Source organism: Alnus glutinosa, chromosome 13 (assembly GCF_958979055.1).
Source record: "Alnus glutinosa chromosome 13, dhAlnGlut1.1, whole genome shotgun sequence".
NCBI classification, from domain to species: domain Eukaryota; kingdom Viridiplantae; phylum Streptophyta; class Magnoliopsida; order Fagales; family Betulaceae; genus Alnus; species Alnus glutinosa.
In genome coordinates this window covers 1807102-1819412 of record NC_084898.1, presented here as the reverse complement: position 1 = coordinate 1819412, position 12311 = coordinate 1807102, and the positions used below count along the sequence as shown (strand labels likewise).

Here is a 12311-nt window from a genome sequence, read left to right as displayed (position 1 = left end):
CTCACCCTCCTCCCACAGGCACCTACCAATAGTGTCGTGTTCTTTTGTCATATTTGTTCTCGACATCATCGTGGCTTCGCCTACAAACGTGACCTTGATTGGTGTCCTGATGGAAAAAGTACCCTTGACGTTCAATGCGGTTCAATTCTAGAAACCCTTGATCACGAAGGTCATGAACACTTCTTTTATCTTGCTCTAGATTCTAAAAGAAAATGCAAAGCTTGTCCTAAGGACAACGAGAAGTATGTATTTGCATGCACCAATTGCAAGGCATAAATATCATACATATATCCTCCAACTCACTTATAGTATTGTGTTAGAGATTATAAAGAATCTTATTGTTTAATTTGCGAAGAAGAAAGAGGCCCACACCACTGGTTCTATTACTGTGAAGATTGCAACTTTCCCGCTCACCCCGAATGTGTTATTGAAAACTATCCATGCATCATGATTGGAAGTACTTACACAAGTGAATATCACAAACATCCTTTCACTTTTGTCCAAAAGATTAAAGAGTCGCCCGAATGTCAGGGTTGTCGGAACCCATTTGATGACGTTGCACTAGAATGTTTTCAATGCAAAATCAGTATCCATCCTGTAAAAGTCCATGGGCCTTACTTTCAAAAGATGCCTTGAAAGAGGAGGGGTGTCCATGGCTTATAAAGTCTACAAGACAAGAATCTCTTAGCAATGTGGGACACTTTAACACGCCTCCTCACGTGTTGTATCTTTGGCCAAACACGTGTTCAACAACGGGAGGGAAAAGCCCATCATTGTCAAAGGAACCTGCTCTGATACCATGTAAAACTTTATGGGCCTTACTCACTCTCAAAAGACGCCTTTTAAAGAGGAGGAGTGTCAATGACTTATAAAGTTTACAAGACAAGGATCTCTTAGCAATGTGGAACACTTTAACACATCCTCCTAGACCTTACTTCCCTGATTGTATGTGGAAACTAAGTGAAAGGAATGGTCGTCACATGCATGTGGATCATCTTGGTCTTGAGTCTTTTGATGAGGTTGGCAGCTTGTTCTTTATTCTGCTATCCTGTCCTTCTTGAACCTGAGTGAACACTCGACTGGGATGTTTGTACTACTTTACTGTCTGGTTTTTGCTATGTTTCTTTCTTGGGGGTCCTTGCTAATGGTCTCCCTCTTTGTATTTTGTTTCTTTTAATTCAATGCATGTTCATCAAAAAATATTGTTGAATATAAGTCCAATTAAATCATTTATTCTTGGCACTGAAGCTTTTTCAATGGCTAGTTTAGTTACTGTTTGGTTATGTGGAAATTAATTGTTTCTGCTCCCAGCAGAAAGGAAGGCAAGTGTTGCTTCTGGAAGCAATAGAAGTACAATTGTAAAGCTAATCTACCTTCATATAGATTGCTTTGATACCTTTACATAATAAATAATAATGTGTAAATCTGAATTAGGGTTATGAATTAGACAGATCTTTTCCTAATTTATTATTTATTATGCAATTTGATGCTTTTACTGAATTTTTCTCTCCTTCTGGTTTCTGCTTCCAGTTAGTTTCTAATGAATTCTTTCTTGTAGTCGCAGGATATTCTCGAGAAAAAGAAGACTCTGGCGAGCAGGCCTAAGTCCAATTAAACATGTACGATGGGACCTCCATGCATGGTCCAATGTGTGTTTCTTTAAGGTATCTATTTTCCGGAAAGTTTTAATTATGGATCTTTCGTTAGGATTTTTTAAGGTATCTATTTTTCGGAAAATTTTAATTATGGATCTTTCGTTAGGATTTTTTATTAAATTCTATCAAAAATTTTAAAATTGTTTTTTTTTTGAAAAAAAAAAGAAAAAAAAAATGTTAAGATTTAAACGTTGGTTAGAATTTAATAATAGAATTTGCAAAAATACCTATGCCTGAATCTTTAGAAATTTTGATAAATTATATTTAAAAAATAAACATCAGAATATTTTGAAAATTTTGATATTCATAATTTAATTTGGAAGAACATGTAGAGATGATAGAATGCTGTATATGTGATCAGGATCGAGTACTGGTCATGAGGAGAATGCTGTATAGAGTGCCCTCTGTTGCTGCAATTTTTCTTCTCTTTGGCATTGCAATTTTCACACACTCAATATGCTTTTTGGTTCGTAAAGAACCTCGCATTTTTTGTTTAAATTATTAGTTATTTTAAAAGCTTAAACTAAATAAAAAATAAAGATTCAATCATTTAATTAATATTCTAACAATAACATTAATTTGCAAGCAATACTTATATATATATATATAAAAGTCAAGTTTCAACTTAGAGTTAGCCTAGAATTATGACACGTAGAGTGAACATATATTTTTTAAACTTTGAATTGGTCATTTAAGTAGAAAACTTGTCATTTAAGTAACATTTATATTGAATTCGTCCATGTATTTCAAGTGAAATACATGGACCGATGAAATATGATGAAACGTCATATTTTACTGTCATTAAATAGAAACGTCAAATTTGATTATCATTAAATTCTCACTAATTTCTACCATTTTCTCTTCTTTTAATAACTATCATATATAAAAGTCGAATTTCAACTTAGACTTATATGAATAAATATTTTAAATTTGTTTACTTTTTATGGATTAATAATAAAAAAATATGATAAAAATATGTTTAAATTCTGAAATTAAATTATAACAAAGAATTCCGCACATAGCGCTGGTTATGAGCTAGTAAATACTAAAAGCGAAGTTCATAATCTCAGCCTCCCAGAGCGAGAGAACCTGCAAAAACAAGACCACGTGCCAGAAATGTTGAAATTATGGCAGTGCTAGCAGGCATCCTTCCTTTATCAGTTCTCAACACAATGGCTTTGTAGATTGGCCAAGAGTTCACCACCACAAAACCTGCTATGAACATCTGCAGAAACAGCTCCTCCAATTTGCTGCCTCTGAAAACCAGCAAAATCCCCCAAACAAATGAGACCAAGTTGATAATTGCAGCAGCTGTTAGGGGCACAAACATGGGCGATGGAACTCCAAACTCAAACACTCCTTGCTCGTATCTTTTGCTTTGCTCATCATCAACCACTTTGCTTGTCACATTGAAACCAAGGGTGGAAATGCCAAAGGACTTGAGAAAGAACTCGGAGAATCCAAACAAGTAACATGTCACTCCTCTTATCATCCATATTCTCTGATCATTCCACCATCTTTGGAGAGTTCCATCATAGAAGATAAAGTCAAGGAAATCTTGTCCGTAGGCTCCTATGAACAGAAACACATACAATAGAAACCATGACTCTGATACCTGCAACATATTTATAATTAAAGAACAATTATCAATTACATGATAAATGTTAATTATTAATTAAATAATTAAATTTAAGAAATGTTTCACTTAACCTCCATGAACTTTCATCACTTTTGTAGTGTTCTTCCCAAAGTTTAAAAACTCTTAATTATAATTTAGTGTATCAAACTTTAACAAAATTTCAATTTCACCTGGCCCTCCGTTAGGATTTTTCGTCAAACTCTAACAGAAGAGTTTGGAAAAATTTCAAAATTACCTACATTTTTTTTTTTTTTAAATAATAGTAATTTAAGAGTAATTTTATAATATTACAAAATTTATGGTGGAATAACGATCATTTTACTCTTTGACCATTTAACTTAATTAACCTCAAACCCTAAGGGGAGATGTGAGATTGCAAAGAATTAAAAGTTCAATACACTAAATTAAGAGTTTTTAAACTTTGGAGAGGAGATCGTAGAAGTGATCGAAGTTTAGGGGAGTTAAGTGAAGTTTCTCCTTAAATTTACTATTTTTTATTAGTTTAATTTTTTAGGATAAGTAGTGATTTTACAAAATATCAAAGCAGAGGTCCAGAGTTTACTAGTAGTCATGAATTGAGGGTAAGAAAAGAAAAGTGAGTTATAATAGGGACAACAATTTCCTACAAATTGGTTTATAGGAAATTTCATACAACTCACATATACGAGCAACATGTGTCATTTAAACATGTGAGAATCACATGTTTTTTTATTAATGCTATTAAAAAAAAGCATATGAGAAACACATGCTATTAAAATAACATGTGTTTTCATATGCTAAGGGACACATGTTAATCTTATATGTAGGTTGTATGAAATTTTCTACACATGTCAATCTTTAATAACATGTGCTTCTCACATGCCAAGGGACACATGTCAATTTTATATGTGGGTTGTATGGAATTTTCTATAAACTAATTTGTAGAAATTTTTTGTCCTTATAATAATCAGGTGCAAGTACATATATACCGTTGGGAATATGGTAATTCCATTGAGGAGAGCTAGCTGAGGAAGGAAGGCGTAAATGGTGATTGGGATCGACCAAAATGCCCACATCCCAATATGGGCATAAGCAAGGCCCATGAGAAGACCCATGGATCTGATCCCGAAGGTTAGTGGGCTGAACTTAGAGAAAACCACCTCAAGTAGGCCTATGGCCCATCGCTTTTGTTGATTTAGCAAATCAATAAGGGTAATGGGTGCATCACCCAAAAATGCTGCCCTCTTGGGATTACAGAATATGGACTTCCATCCCTCACACTGCAGCCGGTAGCCTGTGTAGTAGTCCTCAACCAGTGATCCATATCTGAAACCCATCTGTACATTTTACAAAGAACAAAAAAAAAAGAGGTAAAATTAAATGTAGTTTATTATTAAAATTGCCTTGCTACAAAGAATTTTTAATGATCAATTAATTAAGAATTGCAAACATGTAAGATGTGATCATACTCTAAATTATGAGTATTGTATAAGCATGCATTAAGTCTTACAAAAAATGTATATTAGGTGGAATTAGCCTATAAGTTAAAGCAATTGGAAGTCTCAAAGATGACTAATTCTTCTGGATTAGAATCATTTGCAATTTATTGTCCAAATTCTATTAATCCAGGTACTCCCATAGAGAGCGAGTTACGAAGCTTACCTGTCTTAGACAAGTAGAAGCCCCGGGTTGTCCGAAGTATCAATAGGAGTTGCAAAGCTCACCTACCTTGGGTAATGAAAGCAGGTTAGGATGCGGGACCCACCTATCTAGAGCAAATAAACCCCACAACTCCCCTCTTAAGTTGTCCGAATTTTACACAAAAAATTAGAACAACTTGATAAGAGGAAGTCCCAATCCAACCCAACAACCCTTCTCTCTATGGGGTTACCCGAATTACAATTACAACAATTTATACGGGCAATTATACAGAAAATCCTTATCAGATTTCTTTGGTATATCATGTGAATGTGGTCAATGCCTTCTTGAACCGTAACATAAGATACAACCCAAATGGTATATTTGAAGAAAATAAAAAGATAACCACAACAAATAAAGCTTACCTCAGAACCCCATTTGGTCTGGTTCTCATAATTGCAGCTCGCCACCTTATTTGACAATTCCATGATTGGTTGGGATCGAATAGGTTTGTTCACAACATGGTATGGTCCCAATTCGGAGATTTCCGGTGATAACAACTTCGAGGGACCTCCAAAGAACACTCGCCGGAGAAAAAAGCACCCAGTTCCGACATGGTTAGGCCCAGCTAGTCCATCAAAACCCACTGGATTGATTTGAAACAGACTTTTAAACTCACAAGCATAGGTGTCAGTCTTATTAATCTCCTTAAAGTGTTGAGGAAATTGAATGTATCCTAATTTGGACCGATCTTGAGGGTCGAGTATGTAACATAGCACACGAAGAGGCGTATAGGGATCATTGGAGTACATGTCACAATCTAGGGTCAGGATTATTGGAGCATTGGTCATGGCAGCTGACAGCCGAAGCTACATGGTCACAAAAGAAACATAGATGAGATTTCTTACGATTAGCTTTTCGAATTGTGTATACAAAATATATAACAAGAATGATGATTCCGTACAATTGGCTATTCAAATTGCACAAAATTCAGGCAACCCATATAGAGGGGTGTTGCACTTGGCAGGTGGGCCTCGCAGTCCGCCTTTCTTTGAGACTGCCCCAATTGTGTCAATTCGAACATCTCAATTGTAGGAAATCTCAATTTGATGCTGCATGACTAGCTTATATGTAGGGATGCTTACCATGACATTAAGAGCACCAGCTTTAAAATGGTGGGGTGAAGTCTTGCATTTCTCTCGAGAGACATAGATGAGGTTTGGCATCAAATGGCCAGTGATGTCTTTGTCTTTGCTATTCTCCAACAAAACCTGCTTAATTATAGTTTATTAGAATATTAATTAATTTAATAAATTCAATATTTATTATCAGTTTAAACTTTTGAAATAAATAGATATTTAACATGAAATCAGAGTAAAAGTTATGAGTTTGAATCTTATCTTCGTAATTCACCTTTCATTTCAACATGTTGGACCTCACTAATTGATGGAGATTTTAAGCCCACACATGAGAGAGGTTAGAATATTAAATAAAGGAAAAACTTCACTTATAATTCCAGATTTTTCATCACTTTTGTAATTAAGTGCTCAAACTTTAAAAAGTGTCAATTTAGGATTTTAATTTTTCAATTTTTTCAATTTCAACCATCCGTTAGAATTTTTCATTTAATTATATATATAAAAAATAAAATTTAGGCTTGGGTATTTTTGCAAATTTCATTAAATGCTGACCAACACCTAAATTCTTGCAATTTTTTTCTTCTTTTTTTTTTTTCCTAAAAAAACGAAGGAATATTTTAAAAATTTTGACAAGATTTAACAGAAAATTATAATAGAGGGTTGAAATTAAAAAAAAAAAAAAAAAATTGAAAGATTAATACCCTAAATTGACACTTTTCAAAGTTTAAATATTTAATTGCAAAATGATGAAATATCAGAAGTTACAAGTGCAGTTTTTCCTTTAATAAAATTATTAAATTAACATCATGAGTTCTTCTATTTTTCAAATTTATGTTAATTAGAAAAAATTACCATATATGTTGGCTCAAGGGATCATATATAATTAATTACCATATTCACAATACGAACCTGAATAACAGTGGGATGATTTTGGCGTGTGGATCCATCCGTCCATTTGAGAAACGCTTTGCGCTCTTCTTCTCCGGTGATGTACTCATCTCCGACTTTCCCTCTCTCGACAGCATTCTCTACCCTGAATTTCATGCTATCGTACATTGTCTGTAACATATGAAGCCATAAATAGAGATTATATATTATCATTTAAAAGGATGCTAAATTACCTAAAAAAATTTGTTTTAATTTATAGATAAAATAATACAAGTTTTAATTTGATGCAATCAAATCAAACTTAACTTAACTTGTATGTGTTAATTAAAGGTTCTAAGAAGTGGAATGTCGATGGATTGAAAAGTACTACTCATGATGTGTAAGCTGCTGCTATCTATTAGCTTTAATAAAAATAAAAATCTGGGTTAATTACTTTTGACCCCCTAATCTCAACCATGTCAGTGTGTATGACACATAAGTTTTTGACAAAAAATGACGAAAATACCCTCAAGTAAGAATATAAGTAATAAAAAAAATAAACTAAATTTTAACTTAAAAAAAAAAAAAAAAAAATGGGGGTGGTTCGAGGGGTGTTTCTTGGGGGTGATATGGACAACCCCCCACCACAAAGGGAGTAGACCAACTACACTTGTTTGAATCACTTAAGAGCATGTGTGTTTAGAAGTGATTCGGCCGACCTTGGGTGAGGGTGGCCCTTTTTTGAATTTTTTTTCACTTTAGGAGTATTTAAGTAAATTTAGTTTTAAAACTCAGGGTACTTTCATTATTTTACGAGTCAAAAAAGCATGTGTATGTCACATGATCAATATATTGACTAAAGGCCGTGAGGTGGTTTTTTTGGCCAATGATTGGTAGTTTAAGCCTTAAGGTGGTTGGATACTTGGATGTGACAAGTTGTAGTTCATGGAGATCGATGACGTGTAAATGAATGGTAATTGAAGGGGTTAAAGATAATTAACCCAAACTAAAAACATATACAAAACAAAATAAAAATTGAGGTTCCTTGCATGTTTCACCGATAAGTATTTTAAAAACTAAGGATTGGTTTGGTTTGCGGAATTTCTATTCTTTAATTTAGAGAGTAGTCACTTTCTCATTTGCTATGTGAATAATTATTCTCATTTTTTTTTTTTAATTTTTATTTTATTTTATATGATAGATCTAGAATTCATTCAAAAAAAACCAACAGAGCCAAAAACACTTTACAAAAACAGAGTACTGACTCTGAAGAAACAGCCCCCAAATACAATTCAGAATACAATCAAGTCTTATTTTATTAAAATCATGTTGAACACCCAATCAGCAAGAATATGGGCAGCAACGTTCTCCCCTCTTTGGTATATACCAAGATACCAAAAATACCAAGAATAATTTTTTCTAATAGGTATCTAGAAGGTCAAAATCGTGACCCAACTCTTTGGAGTACTCTGGACAACATTGTAACTTTCAATTTCTTAATTATTGGAAATGTCCAAAATAGGGCAAAGTTTTTTTGTTACGTACGTACAGGTTCAATTTTGTCGTCTTGTCTACACTCCTTGCAAGTTGGTTCTTGTTACTGCAGCTTTCTTTCTTTTCTTTTTTTATTTTTTTTTGCCATTTTTGTTCTTTTGTATATTCTCTCTTTTTTGATAGATAAGTTGCATTAATGGGACGTAACCTTGAATGACAATTAAACCGCATGTCAATACCAGCTACCAAATGGTTAATGGGGATTAGGATTCTTTACACTTTTTTTTAAAGTTTGTAAATTTTTAAACTATGCAATTTAAGCTATTTTTGAACAACGAAATGTTTGAAAAATACAATATATTAAAAAGGTTGCATGTTACATACAATTAAAAATTACATATATTTTCATCAAATTCTTGCTTTTATATTATAAAAAAGTTCTACACACGGAACTGTATTTTGATTTTGTAAGTAAGATGTGTCTCTAAAAGTCTAAATCCTTTCAGAAAGATTTTTTTTTTTTTTTTTCAATTACCTTGTAGTATTTTTCAAGTATTTCAATGCCTAAAAATGGTTAAATTGATGCCGGACTCCTGATCCGGTCAATGCATACAGCAATCATTTTTCAATAGATCGACTTCAGCCAGTAAAGTCGAAGAAGATGAATAGAAGTAATAAGTAACAGAGAAAACTCAGAAAAGTGATTTAAGCAGATCGAGATGATCGAACATCGAAACTTAATCTTAAACCTCAAATTATGAATATATCAAGAAGCTTAATTTACTGTGTTTTACCTTAATCTTCTCAGCCTCAGAGCTCCAAGGGCTACTCGAAGCAAAGTATGCTTCTGGGCTCCGCTCAACTACGTTGTTCTTTCTACAAAACGGCAACCAGTGGCTTGCGAACTTAGCAGCCTCCATGAAAGCAAAGAGAGTGAGCTGCGAGCCTCCATCGTCCGATACGTAGACGGAGATCTTCTCCGTTGGATAATCATACGCCATCACGGATAAGGCCGTGTTTGCCACGCCCATCGGCGGCTCCTTGTAGGGGTCGGCGGTGCATATGAACACGTCGAGTGCAGGGAAATCTGATTCTTTCACGATCTCTCCGAGGTTGTCGGGGAACTCCTTACGGTGGATTGGACGCAACCGATAAGGCTGCGTGGCAGCCCACATGAAAGCAAGAAGAAGATCGGAGATTAGCATGGAGAGGGAGATGGAGAAGGAGGGTAAGGTGGCGGAGTGGATGAGTTTGAATGAACGGTGATAGATCAAGGCGAGGATGGCACATGTATAAACTGCAGCAAACACACGATTAAAACCCGTCAGGCGCGACGGCTCAAGGCTGTGAAGGGGAGGACGGCGATGGGTGCCGGTGGACGTGGTGCACCCGCTAATGATCAGACCCTCCATTATTGAGGATGTATGATATGGGGTGCAAGTGGTTCGACCTCGAGTATTTATAGGCCGGCCTCTCGAGTAGGATGACACGTGTGGAGGGCTTTGATATCAGAGCATGCACACGTGTGGAGGACAGGAACTGGGGACTTAATTCTAAGCTAAACGAAGCATATAATGCCATATATAAAGTGCAGAGAATTATATTGAAAAATTACAATTTAACCTCTCAAACACTTAGCATTTTAGTAAGTAATTTTACAAATTATCAACGTTTAATTAATTTCGGGCTCTCCAAACTATCAAAAAGATTTGAAAGGGTTCATTTTGTCGAAATATGCCTATAATACTCCTGGCATTTGGTCATTTTTCAATTAAAAAAATTAAAAATTAAAAAAAAATTATATTTTTTTTAGTTTTTAATTTTTTATTAATTTTTAATTGAAAAATAATACGAAACAGAGGTATTATAGGCATATTTCGATAAAATAGGCATTTTGAAAACTTTTTGATAGTTTGGAGAGTTAGAGTCCAATCTTTGGCAGTTCATAAGATTACTTGCAAAACGACTGACAGTTTGAAAGGCTAATTTGTAATTTTCTTGAATTATATTATTGATGTACATTATTTTTTATTTTTTATTTTTATAGGGATTGGTGTACGTGTTATTTTTCCATACTTGCTAGTGACTGGAGACCCCAAGAAAACCAGATAATCAAGGCTAGCTCTACATGCATTATTGGTACTTCATTTAATTTCGATGATGTGAAGTACTGCATGAAGTCGATAGCCAATTCTGATAATTAATGAAATATTCATGATGCTTGAAAGAATATTCTATTCGGATGGATAGTAATCCAAACAATAAATATGATGGTTTTATTGATCACGGTTTTTTATAATTTTAAATAAATTATAGATTATAAAATTATGTGAATTCAACCTGTTCTTTGCATCTTTGCATAGAACAGTTTGAAAAATGCTACTTATTAAAAATATGGCATATTATATAGGCAGCCAAAAATGATTTTCTCCCAAAATAGTTCTTTTTTCACTTTTGAAAATACACTTATTCTTCAGAAAATTAAAAAATAGCTTTTGGTTCAAAGTTTTTTTTACAACATAAAACACAAGAACTTAATGAAAATATATTCAATTCTCATTGGAAACATGCTACTTTTTTAATAGGTAGCATTTTTTCAAGCCATTGAAAGCAAGGAACAACAGTAATTCACATAATTTTAAGGGATAATTACAAATTTACACTTAACCCCCCTGATTTATCTACGGTGTGTCAATTTATCCCCCCAATGTACCAAAATTGGTACATGACCCCCCCCGAACTTGCCAACGTGTGGCAAAATCAACCTTCCGTCCAATCGACCGTTCGTTTGGAAGGAAAGTTGGTCACGTGCAAGTCACGTGACTTGGGGAGGGTCTCTGTCTTAAACGGTCACGTAACTTGCACGTGACTGATTTTCCGTCCAAACGAACGGTCGATTGGACGGAAGGTTGATTTTGCCACACGTTGACAAGTTCGGGGGGGTCATGTACCAATTTTGGTACATTGGGAGGTAAATCGCCACACCGTGGATAAATCAGGGGGGTTAAGTGTAATTATTCCTAATTTTAAAATATACAATTTCAAGAAATTGTAAGGGATCCTTAATTATATGTTTTTATGAAGTTTACCAGACCAAATAAGTGGATAGATAACCCAAAATTTTCTTGGGCAAGTAAAATTCATATGAGTTCTCTATTCAAGAACATTTGTTACCAAAGTCTACATACAGTATTGGGAAATCCTTTGGGAAATCCAAGCTAGGACAAGCAAAAGCAATCAATACAAATGTTACTCTTTTCAAATTTTTTTCTTAAAAAGTTGATTGTTTAAGTGATGTATGACCATTCCATGACATATTCTTAAAACAATAAATTGCGTAGGATAGTGACACATTACTTGAGAACAAAAAAAAAAAGAACAAAAAAATCTGACTTAATCATTGAAGACTCTCCCACTAGCGGGGCAGCAATATTGTACACCCTAGCTGTCTCCTCTATTCTTTTTTGCAGGTGACCATTGCTGTCTGTCCGTGCTGAAATATGTATCAAGATATATATTTGCAGACCTACTGCACTTATGTTTTTATTAAACTTGGTGGAAATATGATGCTAGGGTCACGATCGATAATTATGAATTCCCTACAGATCAGGTATTCCACGATGATGCGTTGGTATATATGATCAATGATTTAATTAAGTCTGCCACAGATTCCTGGCCTGCTCGGAAAAAGATATTTCTCTTAAGTTTTTCACGTTATCACAGTTAAATGCTGTATATTGGGAGAGCAAGACTCCAAGATCGAGTGACATGCTATATCACTATCCATAAGACTATCATGATCGATCACCATCAACTTATCGCTATAATTAATACAGCCTCCTACTTGCTTGAAGGGTGTGAAAATGCTACCTCATCATCTATAAATGCTGGTGTCCCACG

General features: G+C 34.4%; 1 protein-coding gene across 2 annotated transcripts; it reads right to left on the bottom strand.

Moving 5' to 3' along the window:
* Positions 1 to 2631: 2631 nt before the first annotated feature.
* On the bottom strand, positions 2632 to 9856 carry LOC133854460 (cellulose synthase-like protein G3). 2 transcript variants are annotated; one of them, XM_062290684.1, is made up of 6 exons: positions 9206 to 9855; positions 6960 to 7109; positions 6057 to 6182; positions 5337 to 5780; positions 4263 to 4610; positions 2632 to 3270 (listed from the first exon to the last, which is right to left on the bottom strand). In XM_062290684.1, the coding sequence occupies exons 1-6, from the start codon at positions 9821 to 9823 to the stop codon at positions 2722 to 2724; spliced, it is 2235 nt and encodes a 744-aa protein (XP_062146668.1). In that variant the 5' UTR covers positions 9824 to 9855; the 3' UTR covers positions 2632 to 2721. The 2 variants fall into 2 exon arrangements, with proteins under 2 accessions (XP_062146668.1, XP_062146669.1); XM_062290685.1 differs by having other exon boundaries at positions 2994 to 3227; positions 9206 to 9856.
* Between the last annotated feature and the right edge of the window lie 2455 nt (positions 9857 to 12311).

Coding starts and splice junctions, on each gene's coding strand:
- LOC133854460 (XM_062290684.1), bottom strand. CDS start 9,823: ATGGAGGGTCTGATCATTAGCGGGTGCACCACGTCCACCGGCACCCAT. Junction 7,110..9,205: donor CTGAGGCTGAGAAGATTAAG/GTAAAACACAGT, acceptor CATATGTTACAG/ACAATGTACGATAGCATGAA. Junction 3,271..4,262: donor GAATTACCATATTCCCAACG/GTATATATGTAC, acceptor AATATGTTGCAG/GTATCAGAGTCATGGTTTCT.